The sequence below is a fragment of the Staurois parvus genome, unplaced genomic scaffold (genome assembly GCF_062004578.1).
Source record: "Staurois parvus isolate SC_StPar_1 unplaced genomic scaffold, SC_StPar_1.0 ptg001192l, whole genome shotgun sequence".
NCBI classification, from domain to species: Eukaryota; Metazoa; Chordata; class Amphibia; order Anura; family Ranidae; genus Staurois; species Staurois parvus.
The window spans coordinates 2,521,475-2,537,189 of NW_028318988.1; the positions used below are offsets into that span (position 1 = coordinate 2,521,475).

At 46.2% G+C, this 15,715-nt stretch overlaps 1 protein-coding gene across 1 annotated transcript in view; it reads left to right on the top strand.

Annotated features, from left to right (window-relative positions):
• XRRA1 (X-ray radiation resistance associated 1) overlaps window positions 1-15,715 on the top strand; it is an 80,164-nt gene that overhangs the window by 22,900 nt on the left and 41,549 nt on the right. Inside the window, exons 6-8 of the mRNA XM_089659840.1 lie at window positions 2,576-2,673; window positions 4,173-4,306; window positions 14,614-14,718. Coding sequence (XP_089515966.1) covers window positions 2,576-2,673; window positions 4,173-4,306; window positions 14,614-14,718 — 337 coding nt within the window. The remainder of the gene's footprint in view (window positions 1-2,575; window positions 2,674-4,172; window positions 4,307-14,613; window positions 14,719-15,715) is intronic.

The window sequence follows — 15,715 nt, forward strand, 5'->3', positions numbered from 1 at the left end:
TCTTTTAAACCTCTGTATTGTGCGGGTGCCCATATGCTTCTACTCAGATCAGGTGAAACTAATTTATGAGATAGACTCATTACATGTAAAGCAAGATAGTTCAAGCCGTGATTTGTCATCATTGTGATGATTATGGCTTACAGCTCATGAAAACCCCAAATCCACAATCTGAGAAAATGAGAATATTGTGAAAAGGTGCAATATTCTAGGCTCAAAGTGTCCCACTCTAATCAGCTAATTAAGCCATAACACCTGCAAAGGGTTCCTGAGCCTTTAAATGCTCTCTCAGTCTGGTTCAGTAGGAATCACAATCATGGGAAAGACTGCTGACCTGACAGTTGTGCAGAAAACCATCATTGACACCCTCCATAAGGAGGGAAAGCCTCAAAAGGTAATTGCAAAAGAAGTTGGATGTTCCCAAAGTGCTGTATCAAAGCACATTAATAGAAAGTTATGTGGAAGGGAAAAGTGTGGAAGAAAAAGGTGCACAAGCAGCAGGGATGACCGCAGCCTGGAGAGGATTGTCAGGAAAAGGCCATTCATAAGTGTTGGGGACTTTCACAAGGAGTGGACTGAGGCTGGAGTCAGTGCATCAAGAGCCACCACACACAGACGGATCCTGGACATGGGATTCAAATGTCGTATTCCTCTTGTCAAGCCGCTCCTGAACAACAAACAACGTCAGAAGCGTCTTACCTGGGCTAAAGAAAAACAGACCTGGTCTGTTGTTCAATGGTCCAAAGTCCTCTTTTCTGATGAGAGCAACTTTTGCATCTCATTTGGAAACCAAGGACCCCGAGTATGGAGGAAGAATGGAGAGGCCCAAGGACCCCGAGTATGGAGGAAGAATGGAGAGGCCCAAGGACCCCGAGTATGGAGGAAGAATGGAGAGGCACACACTGCAAGATGCTTGAAGTCCAGTGTGAAGTTTCCACAGTCTGTGTTGATTTGGGGAGCCATGTCATCTGCTGGTGTTGGTCCTCTGTGCTTCATTAAGTCCAGGGTCAACACAGCCGTCTAGCAGGAGATTTTGGAGCACTTCATGCTTCCTTCCGCAGATGAGCTTTATGGGGATGCTGACTTCATTTTCAAGCAGGACTTGGCACCTGCCCACACTGCCAAAAGCACCAAAACCTGGTTCAATGACCGTGGGATTACTGTGCTTGATTGGGCAGCAAACTCGCCTGACCTGAACCCCATAGAGAATCTATGGGGCATTGTCAAGAGAAAGATGAGAGACATGAGAATGAACAATGCAGAAGAGCTGAAGGCCGCTATTGAAGCATCCTGGTCTTCCATAACACCTCAGCAGTGCCACAGGCTGATAGCTTCCATGCCACGCCGCATTGAGGCAGTAATTGCTGCAAAAGGGGCCCAAACCAAGTACTGAGTACATATGCATGCTTATACTTTTCAGAGGTCCGATATTGTTCTATGTACAATCCTTGTTTTATTGATTGCATGTAATATTCTCATTTTCTGAGATTGTGGATTTGGGGTTTTCATGAGCTGTAAGCCATAATCATCACAATTCTGACAAATCACGGCTTGAACTATCTTGCTTTGCATGTAATGAGTCTATCTCATATATTAGTTTCACCTTTTAAGTTGCATTACTAAAATAAATGAACTTTTGCACGATATTCTAATTTTTTGCCTGTATGTTTGCATATGCTTGCAGGTCCTATGCTCCTGTTTGCATTTGCATGTATGCATGGGCAGGGGATGGGAATACATCACTGCCAGTTTCCTTGGATGTAATTGCCACCATTTTTAAAACTGAAAAGCAGTTGATCACACCTACTTTGGTGTGATCAAATGCTTTTAAGGGCAGAGGAGGGATCTGGGATGCCCGGATCTCTGCATAAAGAGTGCCTGTCACTGCCTGTTGCCGTCACAAGGGATGTTTACATTCCTTATAACAGCAATAAGGCTCGGTTCACACTGCCGCGACTTGGGATCCGATTTGTGAGACCGATTTAGTAGGTTTCATCCACTTGAACATACTGATCCGTACACCTGTGCAAAAGGCCCTTTTTACCCGTGCAGGATGCATAGTTGTTCCATGCAGCCGCATGCAGGCAGGCTGCTCAAATTAATGACAGGTGGGCAGCTACATGAACCTCCAAGCACATCCCGGAATGTACATCCATGCAGGACCAATACACAGATCAGAACACAGACCGACTGCATGGGACTTCTGTGCATCCCATGCGGGTGAAGATGGTCCTTTGAAAAGGTGTATGGATCAGTACGCCTGTGTGGACGAGGCCTAACTGTAAAGGGATTTAAGTCAAAAAGGTAAATAAACGCACAAGAGAAAATCATTGGTTTCCTTATGCAGTGGGTCATGTTGAAAGCTTTTATTTTAGGGGCTTGACAGTATCAAATAACTGCATCTCGTAGTTGTTTACATTCCGCTGTTATTTGACGCGGTTGAGCACATTCAGGCGTTAGGACACCACATATCGGGCCTGAAGGCCAACCAGCAAAGGCAACACATAGCACAAGATGGGCCAACATCACTTATCCTTTGGTGCTGCTAGTCTCCCTATCTGTATCGCTTCTCTTTCAGAGAGTTTTCGGACATTTCTACAACTCAGAGAGCTGGAGCTGCCTTTGAACAGGATCCGGCATATAAAAATCGAACCCGGAGATTTCCCACATCTTGAGGTGAGGAACCTTTTTCTGTTCTGATAATCTATCCCTGAACTCGGCTCTAATCTCGAGGAAACAAAGCTCTGATGATGTGCAGTGATCAGGCATGCTTAGGATATTTGTGGATCTGTATTGGGTCAGATATACTATTAGGTACTGTGGACAGGATAAAGAGGTGGCTTTTTCTTGTAGTGTCACTAGCCACATGTTTTTTTACCATCATTAGCAAAAATGCAGTCTTCAAATATTTGCAGATTGTCGTAATATTCTAAACCATATTGGGACTAGTAAATGTTCTGTGCAGAAAAGGTGGTCCTTGCAGAGGGGGCTTGCTTTGGGTGCCTGTGGTTGTGTGGCTAGAGGCCCCAGTGCTACAAACTAGCCCTGAATGTAGTAATTATTATGAGTATTGTGTGCCCATTCAGTGATGTAATAACAAATTGTTATGAATGTATAGTACAGACTTCAGCAGTTTGAGGAATTTAATGAATTACATGTTGAATTGTGGTACATGGTGTGCTGTTACAGTAGCAGCCAGTTACATTGGTGGTCATTGGAGAAGTGCAGTTGATGTAGAATTGTATCATTGGTGTTCGGTGAAGGAGAGCATGGTACATTAACTGTTAATGGAGAAGTCCATGGTATAGTGGCAATCAGTAGAGAAGTGCCCCTGTGAGGTGGCGTTGGTCAGTGGAGAAGTGCAGGATACAGTGTGCAATCAGTGCAGTGGTGGCCAGTGGAGATGTGAAACAATATGGTGGCAGTCAGAAGAGATGAGCATCAGTACAGTGGTGGTCAGTGGAGAAGTGCAATAATGCAATGGCAGTTAGTGCATAACAGCATTGGTTCAGTAACAGACAGTGGAGTGTTGGTTCAGTGGTGGTTAGTGGAGAATAGTGTTGGTTCAGTGGCAGTTAGTGGACAATAGTGTTGGTTCAGTGGCAGTTAGTGGAGAATAGTGTTGGTTCAGTGGCAGTCAGTGAAGAACCATGTTGGTTTAGTGGAGAACAGCTTTGGTTCAGTGGCTTCAGTGGAGAACAGCATATGTTCAGTGGCTGTCAGTAGAAAAACCATGTTGAATCAATGCTGGTCAGTGGAGAACTGTGTTGATTCAGTGGCAATCAGTGAAGACAAGCGTTGGTTCAGTGGCAGTCAGTGAAGAACCGTGTTGGTTCACTGGAGAATAGCATTGGTTCAGCGAAGGTCAGTGAAGAACCATGTCGGTAAAGTGTAGAACAGCTTTGGTTCACTGCCTTGGGTCTTGACAGCCCTGCAACACATTTGCTCATGCGTGGGTGAAGAAAGCTCTGTTTGTGTGACCAAACTTAAATACAGTACATTTTATTTGGGTACAACGTTGCATGACCACGCAATTGTCATTTAAAGTAGTGCAGTGCTGAATAGCAAAAAAAATAGCCTGCTCATGGAGGGGGTAAAATCTTCCAAGGCTTAAGTGGATAATCATTAAATGCACAAACCCCAATACATATTGTATACTATGTCTTATATCACAGGTACTGGATCTATCATACAATAGCCTGTCTCCAGGTGACATCACACACCTAGGGTTACTCCCACGACTCGGAGTACTCTACCTGACAGGAAATCGGCTGACTCAGCTGCCCCCTGACCTGACCACTCCACCATGGTGAGTACCGCTCATAGCTGCAGATTGAAAATGATTCCTGTTGTTGATCCTGTGCTTGTGTCTGATTATTTGAGATGATTAGTTTGGTTACAGTATTATAGTAAAAGAGAACCTGTCACTCCTCTATGTTGAATCTTGCCGGGTATACCTTTGCTCATCAATCCTGTATATTTGACACCCAAGGCAGATTATTTTTTAACTAAAAGAACTAAAGTCAAAGTATAAATGGTCACCAGAGGTAGAGCTTTATGGCAGAAGAGGCATTTATTTAACTCTTTTGCATGGCAGGGCTATGTTAAACAGGAGCAGTGGGACAGATTGCAAGGTTACAGCTTGAGCCATTAAGAAAAAAGGCCCAGATTGGGAGAAGATGGCGGTGATGGGGTATGGAGGGGGACCTCGTATCAATAAAGGAGGACACTCTGTGGGGAAGGTCTGGTATAACATGCTAGCATGCTGTACATAGTATGGCAACACCTCTGGGTGCCCACTTGGTACAGTTCCATTTTAACATTCCCAGTGATAAAATTAACCACCTCCTGCCTGCCATATAGTCCAATGACGGACACAAGGTGGTTCTCTCGTTCTCATAGGACGTCATATGATGTCCTCCCATTCTCACCACGCATGCTCGGCTCAGGGAGCGCACAGCGCGGCGATCGGCGGTGCGCTGTGACCCTCGGACACAGCAGATCACCGATCACAGAAAGAGCCGAACATGTCGGCTCAGTCATGTAATCAGCTGTGTCTAATCACAGCTGATCACATGTAAACACAGAAATGCTGGTTATCGACATTTCTCTCCTCTCGAGCTTTCAGGCTAACAGAGGAGAGGAGAGACGGTAATCATCTTTCCGCTGAGGGGACATGTACACTTATCATCAGGGCACTGATGATCAGTGTGCCCTGATGATAAGTGTAGCCCCAGCAGTGCCACCTGTCAAAGTCCATCAGTGCCAGCTGTCAGTGCCGATCAGTGCCACGTGCCAGTGCCTATCAGTGCCGCCTATCAGTGTGCATCAGTGCCAGTCAGTGCTGCCTAACAGTGCCAGTCAGTGCCACCTAACAGTGCCAGTTAGTGCCGCCTAACAGTGCCATTTATCAGTGCCATGTAGCAGTGCTGCCTTTCAGTGCCCTTCAGTGATGCCTGTCAATGCCCATCAGTGCCACCTACCAGTGCCTCCTCATCAGTGCCCATCAGTGCCACCTATCAGTGTCCATCAGTGCAGCCTATTAGTGCCCATCACTGCAGCCTCATTAGCGCATATCAGTGAAGGAGAAAAATCACTTATTTACAAAATTTTATAACAAAAACTAAGAAAAAACATTTTTTTTTCAAAATTTTCAGTGGTTTTTGGTTTGTTTAAGAAAAAATTAAAAACCCAGAGGTGATTAAATACCACCAAAAGAAAGCTCTATCTGTCACAAAAAAATGTTAAAAATTTCATATGGGTACAGTGTTGCATGACCGCGCAATTTTCATTCAAAGTGCAACAGCACTGAAAGCTGGAAATTGGCCTGGGCAGGAAGGGGGTATAAGTGCTCTGTAGGTTAGTGGTTAAAGGCCTAGTCTGCCTTTTGAATCATGTTTCATGTTAACCTGTTTTAAGGGTTTAACATGAAATATGGTTGCATACCCCATCCCCAAAACCTACACCACTACCCCTCATATCTGATCTCAGGGGAGCTTCCAGTGTGCAGCATTCTGTATACCTTCAATCTCATCCCACCGCTGTAATGTATATATATGCGGCTGCAGGCAGGTGCTCCTTAGCACCCAGTCACCCCACATATGCTTTTATGGGGGTCGGAGGTTCTGTTCTGAGAGTTCTATCACTTCATACCTCCAGAAAACTGGTCAAGCTGTCCATGATACCTCTTGGTCTCTGTTAGTGATTGGGAGCCGGTGGGACAGGCTGCCTATTGTCATTACGTTCCTTTCCCCCCACCTTGAGTGTTCTTTCTTCAGGAGAGCATCCCACCTAGTACTCGGTGGTCAGCTTCTGCTGATAATGAGAAGAGGGGTCTGGTAGGCCTTTGTTTTTGTCCCATGCATTGAAATGGATGGAGCTTTGCTTGCTTCAGAGTCCCAGTGCAAATAAAGTGCTAATGAGATTTGTAATGCCTGCAATTGTCCATTGTAAAGCCATACTGCTGCTTTATAAATTGCCCCTATGTACATACACCGGCCACTTTATTAGGTCCACCTTGCTAGTACCAGGTTGGACCCCCTTTTACCTTCATAACTGCCTCAATTCTTGATGGCATAGATTCAACAAGGTGTTGGAAACATTCCTTAGAGATTTTGGTCCATATTGACATGATAGCATTACGTAGTTGCTGCAGATTTGTTGGCTGCACATCCATAATGTGAATCAACCCCTTCGCCACATCCCAAAGGTGCTCTATTGGATGGAGATCTGGTGACTGTGGAGGACATTGGAGTACAGGGAACTCATTGTCATGTTCAGGAAACCAATTTGAAATGATTTGAGCTTTGTGACATGGTGCATTATCCTTCTGGAAGGAGCCATCAGACGATGGGTACACTGGCACCCAGTGTGGTCTTCTGTTGCTGTAGTCCATCTGCTTCAAGGTTGGACATGTTGTGCATTCAGAGATGGGATTCTGCATACTTTGGTTGTAACAAGTGCTTAGTTACTTTTGTCTTTCTATCGTCTCGAAACAGTCTGCCCATTCTCTTCTCACATCAACAAGGCATTTTCCTCCACACAGCTGCTGCTCACTGGATATTTTCTGACTATTCTCTGTAACCCCTAGAGATGGTTGTGCGTGAAAATCTCAGTAGATCAGCAGTTATTGAAATACTCAGACCAGCCCGTCTGACACCAACAACCATGCCATGTTCAAAGTCACTTAAATCCCCATTCTTCCCCATTCTGATGCTCGGTTTGAACTTCAGCAAGTTGTCTTCACCACGTCTAGATGCCTAAATGCATTGAGTTGCTGCCATGTGATTGGCTGACTAGCAATTTGTGTTACCAAGCAGTTGAACATGTGTACCTAATAAGGTGGCCGGTGAGTGTATATACTGTATACCCTTTATGATAGGTCAGTTCAGAGAAAAGATTATTATGGAGAAGGTGGTGGTCTGTGATGCTTACATATACGAGGGGCGACTGAAAAGTTCTCAGTGTACCCATAAAGCATTTGTCTTAGCCCAATTTTATTTTTGCTCCTCGTAGTACATATCTTTGCAAGGTTCCATACCAAAGTTCTCACAAATAGCTTTTTCTTGGTTTCATTTATTGAAGACTGAAGCCCAGAAGGTCATCATTGTCTGAAAGATGGAGAAAGGGATCAAACGTGCTGTTATCCAATACCTGCTGGCTGTCGTGTTTGTTTTCAACAGTCAACATTCTTGGGACCCACCGACTTGACACCTTGTGCATGTCCAGCACTACTGTTAACCACTTCCCGTCTGGCCATTGTATATAAACGGCCGGACTGGGGCAGTGCAGGGGCGACTTGCCGTTCATAAACAGCGCCCGCCATTTTGGAGTGTGTGCGCTCCCTGGGAGCGTGTGGCACCGTGGAAACACTGATCACTGTATGGGACCTCTATGTGAGATCCTGATCATGTGATCGCTGACTGGCCAATCAGTGATCACATGAATAGTAGTAAGCAAGATATCACTTCCTGACATCATTGCTTACTACGTGTGAAATCTGTGAATGACCACAGAGATCACATGGTACAGGGCTATTCACAACAGCCTTGTACCATGTGACAAGTTGTGACCAATCACAGCTCACACAGTATTTCTCAATGGTTGCAAAAATGCAGCCAGAGAGAAGGAGAAATTATTGCTTTTACAGCCTTTATGATTGTAAAAGCAATCAGTGTAAAAAAAAAAACATCTTCATCACCCCTCCATCAAGTAGTAAGTACAGTGTCACTATGGTGACACTGTACTACTAGGGTGACAGTATGTTAAAAAACAAAAAAAAGCAAAACATAAATAATAATATAAAAAAAATAAAGTAAGAACATTTTTTAAAAATTATAATTTTTGCTTATAAACTAATTTGGGTTATTTTTTCTTTACTAAAAATATAACTGAATACAGTTTGGCCAAGATTTATGAAGGAAGATTATTTATTTGCAAAATTGTATAAGAAAAACACTTTTTTTAAAAAAATGTTGGACTTTTTCATTTACCGTATTTTCCGGCGTATAAGACGACCCCCTACTTTTCCTGTTAAAATGTAGTGTTTGGGCTATACTCACCGTATAAGACTACCCCTCTTCCAATGCACACTAGTGGGAAGAATCGTGCCCCATCATTGGTGTCAGTGGAAGGAATAGTTCCCCATCATTGGTATTTGTGAGAGGAATAGTGCTCCATCATTGGTATCAGTGGTAGGAATAGTGTCCCATCATTAGTATCAGTGGTAGGAATAGTGCTCCATCATTGGTATCAGTGGGGGGAATAGTGCCCCATCATTGGTATCAGTGGTAGGAATAGTGCCCCATCATTGGTATCAGTGGGAGGAATAGTGCCCCATCATTGGTATCAGTGGGAGGAATAGTGCCCATCATTGGTATCAGTGGGAGGAATAGTGTCCCATCATTAGTATCAGTGGGGGGAATAGTGCCCCATCTTTGGTGTCAGTGGGAGGAATCGTGCCCCATCATTGGTGTCAGAGCGACGAATCGTGCCCCATCATTGGTGCCAGTGGGAGGAATAGCACCCCATCATTGGTGTCAGTGGGAGGAATAGTGCCCCATCATTGGTATCAGTGGCAGGAATAGTGCCCCATCATTAGTATCAGTGGGGGGAATAGTGCCCCATCTTTGGTGTCAGTGGGAGGAATCGTGCCCCATCATTGGTGTCAGTGGGAGGAATAGTATCCCAACATTGGTGTCAGTGGGAGGAATAGTATCCCATCATTGGTGTCAGTGGGGGGTGGAGGAATAGTGCCCCATCATTGGTGTCAGTGGGGGGGGGGAATAGTGCCCCATCATTGGTGTCAGTGGGGGGGGGGGAGAAATAGTGCCCCATCGTTGGTGTCAGTAGGGGGGGGGGGAAGTGCCCCATCGTTGGTGTCAGTGGGAGGAATAACACCCCAATGATGGGGCACTATTCCTCCCACTGACACCAATGACACTTGCTGACCCCTGTTCCAGTATGGTGCTGCTGCAGCCAGCATATGTGGTTGCAGCAGCACCTCTGTACGGTACACTTACTGGCCGCTCATTCATTCGATTTTCATGGGGCCGCTCGGCTCCGCCTCCTCGCTGGTGATTGGCCGCCTGTGTGCCTGGCGGCCAATCACCGGTGAGGAGGCGGAGCCGAGCAGCCGCGCGAACATCCAGTAGCCGAACCGAATGAAGGAGCAGCCGCGCTACCTGGACCGGATCGTCGTGGGACCGGAGCCAGGTAAGAAACAGCAGCCCCTGCCCACCCCTGTACTTAGTGTCCCTTGGAAGGGGGAGGGGCGGTGGCACTGCGCCACCGCGCTGCCCCCCTAAAAAGTGTCAGCATGCCGTATACCGGCGTATAAGACGACCCCTGACTTTTGAGAAGATTTTAAAGGGGTAAAAAGTCGTCTTATACGCCGGAAAATACGGTATATAGCAAAAAAAATAAAAATCCCAGCGGTGAATAAATACCACCAAAATAAAGTTTTATCTGTCTCAAAAAATGCTAACAATTTCATATGGGTACAGTGTTGCATGACCGCACAATTGTCATTCAAAGTGTGATAGCGCTGAAAGCTGAAAATTGGCCTGGACTGGAAGGGGGGGGGGGGGGAAGTGTCCGGACTGGAAGTGGTTAAAATGTGTCCAACATGTTCCTGGGATATGCCCACTTTCTCTGCGATGAAACGTTCTGTCACACGCCTGTCTGCCGTTACGAGATCCTGGATTGCTGTGGTGTTTTCCTCCGTACAGGCAGTTGCTGGCCTTCCACTGCGAGGGGAATCTTGGATAGAGGGGTTCCCCCTCTGGAATTCCACCACCCACTTTATAACAGAGGCATAGGAAGGGGCATCCTCACTTAATGTTTCCATGTCCTTGTGGATGTCCTGTCCACTCATCCCTTTTTCAGCAGGTATTGGATAACAGCACGTTTGCTCACTTTCTCCATCTTTCAGACAATGATGACCTTCAGTCTTCAATAACTGAAACCAAGAAAAAGCTATTTGTGAGAAATTTGGTATGGAACCTTGCAAAGATATGTACTATGAGGAGCAAAAATAAAATTGGGCTAAGACAAATGCTTCATGGGTAGGCCGAGAACTTTATGTTGCCCCTCGTAATTGGCTGCCATTTACCAGGTTAGCCTAACCGCATCGACAATATCCTCACTACAATTTTGGCAACTGCGATAATCAGAAAACATAAATATACAATGGGCGAGAGAGGACGGGGACAAGTGTGACATAGACCTGAACCTATACAATGGGCGAGAGAGGACGGGGACAAGTGTGACATAGACCTGAACCTATACAATGGGTGAGAGAGGACGGGGACAAGTGTGACATAGACCTGAACCTATACAATGGGTGAGAGAGGATGGGGACAAGTGTGACATAGACCTGAACCTATACAATGGGCAAGAGAGGACGGGGACAGTGTGTCATAGACCTGAACCTATACAATGGGCAAGAGAGGACGGGGACAGTGTGTCATAGACCTGAACCTATGCAATGGGCAAGAGAGGACGGGGACAAGTGTGACATAGACCTGAACCTATACAATGAGCGAGAGAGGACGGGGACAAGTGTGACATAGACCTGAACCTATACAATGGGCGAGAGAGGACGGGGACAAGTGTGACATAGACCTGAACCTATACAATGGGCAAGAGAGGACGGGGACAAGTGTGACATAGACCTGAACCTATACAATGAGCGAGAGAGGACGGGGACAGTGTGTCATAGACCTGAACCTATGCAATGGGCAAGAGAGGACGGGGACAAGTGTGACATAGACCTGAACCTATACAATGGGCGAGAGAGGACAGGGACAAGTGTGACATAGACCTGAACCTATACAATGGACGTGAGAGGACGGGGACCAGTGTGACATAGACCTGAACCTATACAATGGGTGTGAGAGGACGGGGACAAGAGGGACATAGACCTGAACCTATACAATGAGCGAGAGAGGACGGGGACAAGTGTGACATAGACCTGAACCTATACAATGGGCGAGAGAGGACGGGGACAAGTGTGACATAGACTTGAACCTATACAATGGGCAAGAGAGGACGGGGACAGTGTGTCATAGACCTGAACCTATGCAATGGGCAAGAGAGGACGGGGACAAGTGTGACATAGACCTGAACCTATACAATGGGCGAGAGAGGACAGGGACAAGTGTGACATAGACCTGAACCTATACAATGGACGTGAGAGGACGGGGACAAGTGTGACATAGACCTGAACCTATACAATGGGCGAGAGAGGACGGGGACAAGTGTGACATAGACCTGAACCTATACAATGGGCGAGAGAGGACAGGGACAAGTGTGACATAGACCTGAACCTATACAATGGACGTGAGAGGACGGGGACAAGTGTGACATAGACCTGAACCTATACAATGGGTGTGAGAGGACGGGGACAAGTGGGACATAGACCTGAACCTATACAATGAGCGAGAGAGGACGGGGACAAGTGTGACATAGACCTGAACCTATACAATGGGCGAGAGAGGACGGGGACAAGTGTGACATAGACCTGAACCTATACAATGGGCAAGAGAGGACGGGGACAGTGTGTCATAGACCTGAACCTATGCAATGGGCAAGAGAGGACGGGGACAAGTGTGACATAGACCTGAACCTATACAATGGGCGAGAGAGGACAGGGACAAGTGTGACATAGACCTGAACCTATACAATGGACGTGAGAGGACGGGGACAAGTGTGACATAGACCTGAACCTATACAATGGGCGAGAGAGGACGGGGACAAGTGTGACATAGACCTGAACCTACACAATGGGTGAGAGAGGACGGGGACAAGTGTGACATAGACCTGAACCTATACAATGGGTGAGAGAGGACGGGGACAAGTGTGACATAGACCTGAACCTATACAACGGGCGAGAGAGGACGGGGACAAGTGTGACATAGACCTGAACCTATACAACGGGCGAGAGAGGACGGGGACAAATGTGACATAGACCTGAACCTATACAATGGGCGAGAGAGGACAGGGACAAGTGTGACATAGACATGAACCTATACAACGGGCAAGAGAGGAAGGGGACAAGTGTGACATAGACCTGAACCTGTACAATGGACAAGAGAGGACGGGGACAAGTGTGATATAGACCTAAACCTATACAATGGGCGTGAGAGGACGAGGACCAGTGTGACATAGACCTAAACCTATACAATGGGTGTGAGAGGACGGGGACCAGTGTGACATAGACCTGAACCTATACAATGGGCAAGAGAGGACGGGGACAAGTGTGACATAGACCTGAACCTATACAATGGGCAAGAGAGGACGGGGACAAGTGTGACATAGACCTGAACCTATACAATGGGTGAGAGAGGACGGGGACAAGTGTGACATAGACCTGAACCTATACAACGTGCAAGAGAGGACGGGGACAAGTGTGACATAGACATGAACCTATACAACGGGCAAGAGAGGAAGGGGACAAGTGTGACATAGACCTGAACCTATACAACGGGCAAGAGAGGACGGGGATAAGTGTGACATAGACCTGAACCTATACAACGGGCAAGAGAGGACGGGGACAAGTGTGACATAGACCTGAACCTATACAACGGGCAAGAGAGGAAGGGGACAAGTGTGACATAGACCTGAACCCATACAACGGGCAAGAGAGGACGGGGACAAGTGTGACATAGACCTGAACCTATACAACGGGCAAGAGAGGACGGGGACAAGTGTGACATAGACCTGAACCTATACAACGGGCAAGAGAGGATGGGGACAAGTGTGACATAGACCTGAACCTATACAATGGGCAAGAGAGGACGGGGACAAGTGTGACATAGACCTGAATCTATACAATGGGCAAGAGAGGACGGGGACAAGTGTGACATAGACCTGAACCTATACAACGGGCAAGAGAGGACGGGGACAAGTGTGACATAGACCTGAACCTATACAATGGGCGAGAGAGGACGGGGACAAGTGTGACATAGACCTGAAAATATACAATGGGCGTGAGAGGACGGGGACAAGTGTGACATAGACCTGAACCTATACAACGGGTGTGAGAGGACGGGGACAAGTGTGATATAGACATGAACCTATACAACGGGCAAGAGAGGATGGGGACAAGTGCGACATAGACATGAACCTCTACAATGGGCGAGAGAGGACGGGGACAAGTGTGACATAGACCTGAACCTATACAATGGGCAAGAGAGGACGGGGACAAGTGTGACATAGACCTGAACCTATACAATGGGTGAGAGAGGACGGGGACAAGTGTGACATAGACCTGAACCTATACAACGTGCAAGAGAGGACGGGGACAAGTGTGACATAGACATGAACCTCTACAATGGGCGAGAGAGGACGGGGACAAGTGTGACATAGACCTGAACCTATACAATGGGCAAGAGAGGACGGGGACAAGTGTGACATAGACCTGAACCTATACAACTGGCAAGGGAGGACGGGGACAAGTGTGACATAGACCTGAACCTATACAACGGGCAAGAGAGGAAGGGGACAAGTGTGACATAGACCTGAACCCATACAACGGGCAAGAGAGGACAGGGACAAGTGTGACATAGACCTGAACCTATACAACGGGCAAGAGAGGAAGGGGACAAGTGTGACATAGACCTGAACCCATACAACGGGCAAGAGAGGATGGGGACAAGTGTGACATAGACCTGAACCTATACAACGGGCAAGAGAGGACGGGGACAAGTGTGACATAGACCTGAACCTATACAATGGACGAGAGAGGACAGGGACAAGTGTGACATAGACCTGAACCTATACAACGGGCAAGAGAGGACGGGGACAAGTGTGACATAGACCTGAACCTATACAATGGACGAGAGAGGACGGGGACAAGTGTGACATAGACCTGAACCTACACAATGGGCAAGAGAGGACGGGGACAAGTGTGACATAGACCTGAATCTATACAATGGGCGAGAGAGGACGGGGACAAGTGTGACATAGACCTGAAAATATACAATGGGCGAGAGAGGACGGGGACAAGTGTGACATAGACCTGAACCCATATCTCACATTAGTAGTATGTGGGTTTTACTTGGGGTGTCACAAAACCTATAGCTAAAAATCATCTAAAATTCTCTTCCTATGTAGGAATGATGACAATATGACAATGTTCCCATGTCTGGAAATCCTGATGTTGGACGACAATAGACTGTCCCACCCATCTGTATTTGGGAGCCTGGCTGGACTTAAAAGGTAAATTCTATGCAGTGATCAGGCAGTCTTTTATTCAGGAGTTTGAGGTTCCATACCAGAGCTGTCATGGGGGGAGATCTATTCACACACATGTACTTTGCTGAAAAACTTGCAATTGTCTGGATTTACATATAACGTACAAAAGCTGCACCGCACATTCCCTGGATACAGACGTGTGTGAAGGGCTTGTGGGTCCAGCCCAGTGACTCCATTGGATGTCAGTCATGCTCATGGTTTGGGGATTCGTCCGGGAGAGTAATCTGAATGGATGACTATATGTTCATTTTATTACAACTATATATATAAATTACGGTGTCACCTACCACAATTATTAATAATATATGAACCCTTCAAATACTAGAGAAATCACTCTCACCCTTGAAAGTGCAAATTGTTATATCACAAAACTAATATGTAAAACCCCCCCACTATAACAAAAATTCTAAACCTCAATTCCCAAACCTAAATGCACAACGCAATCCAAAAATAAACGTTATCCTCAGGTTAACGTGTGATTCACTCAAAATTATAAGTCAAGTAATAAAGTCACTTCAATCAATAAAGTGTCCAAAAATCCAGCTTGTCACTTTCTTTGGTGCTGAGCCCCTCCACTGGCTCGTAAACGACAAAAATTACCTCAAAAGAAAAAAGAAACACTACATAGTGTATTACCTTAAATCACCAAAATATATCAAAAACTCTCACAAAAATGTGTAAAACTTCAAAATTAGTGCCAAAAACGTGAATGCTGTGCAAAGTGAAAATTGGTGCGTCACTCAGTGAGTACAACCAAAACAAGTGATCACAAAAGTGAAAACTTCGATAGTGGAACAACATATATACTCTTACCAGAATATATAAAGGAAAACGCCTGAAACATATAGTAGGAATCAGCATACATTCATTCCTTTCCTCCACTCCTGCAGTATGCCTCTTAGGATGTCATCCACTAAATCCTCCTGATCATTCCCATGGTTCAGATCAACATTCCCAAGCC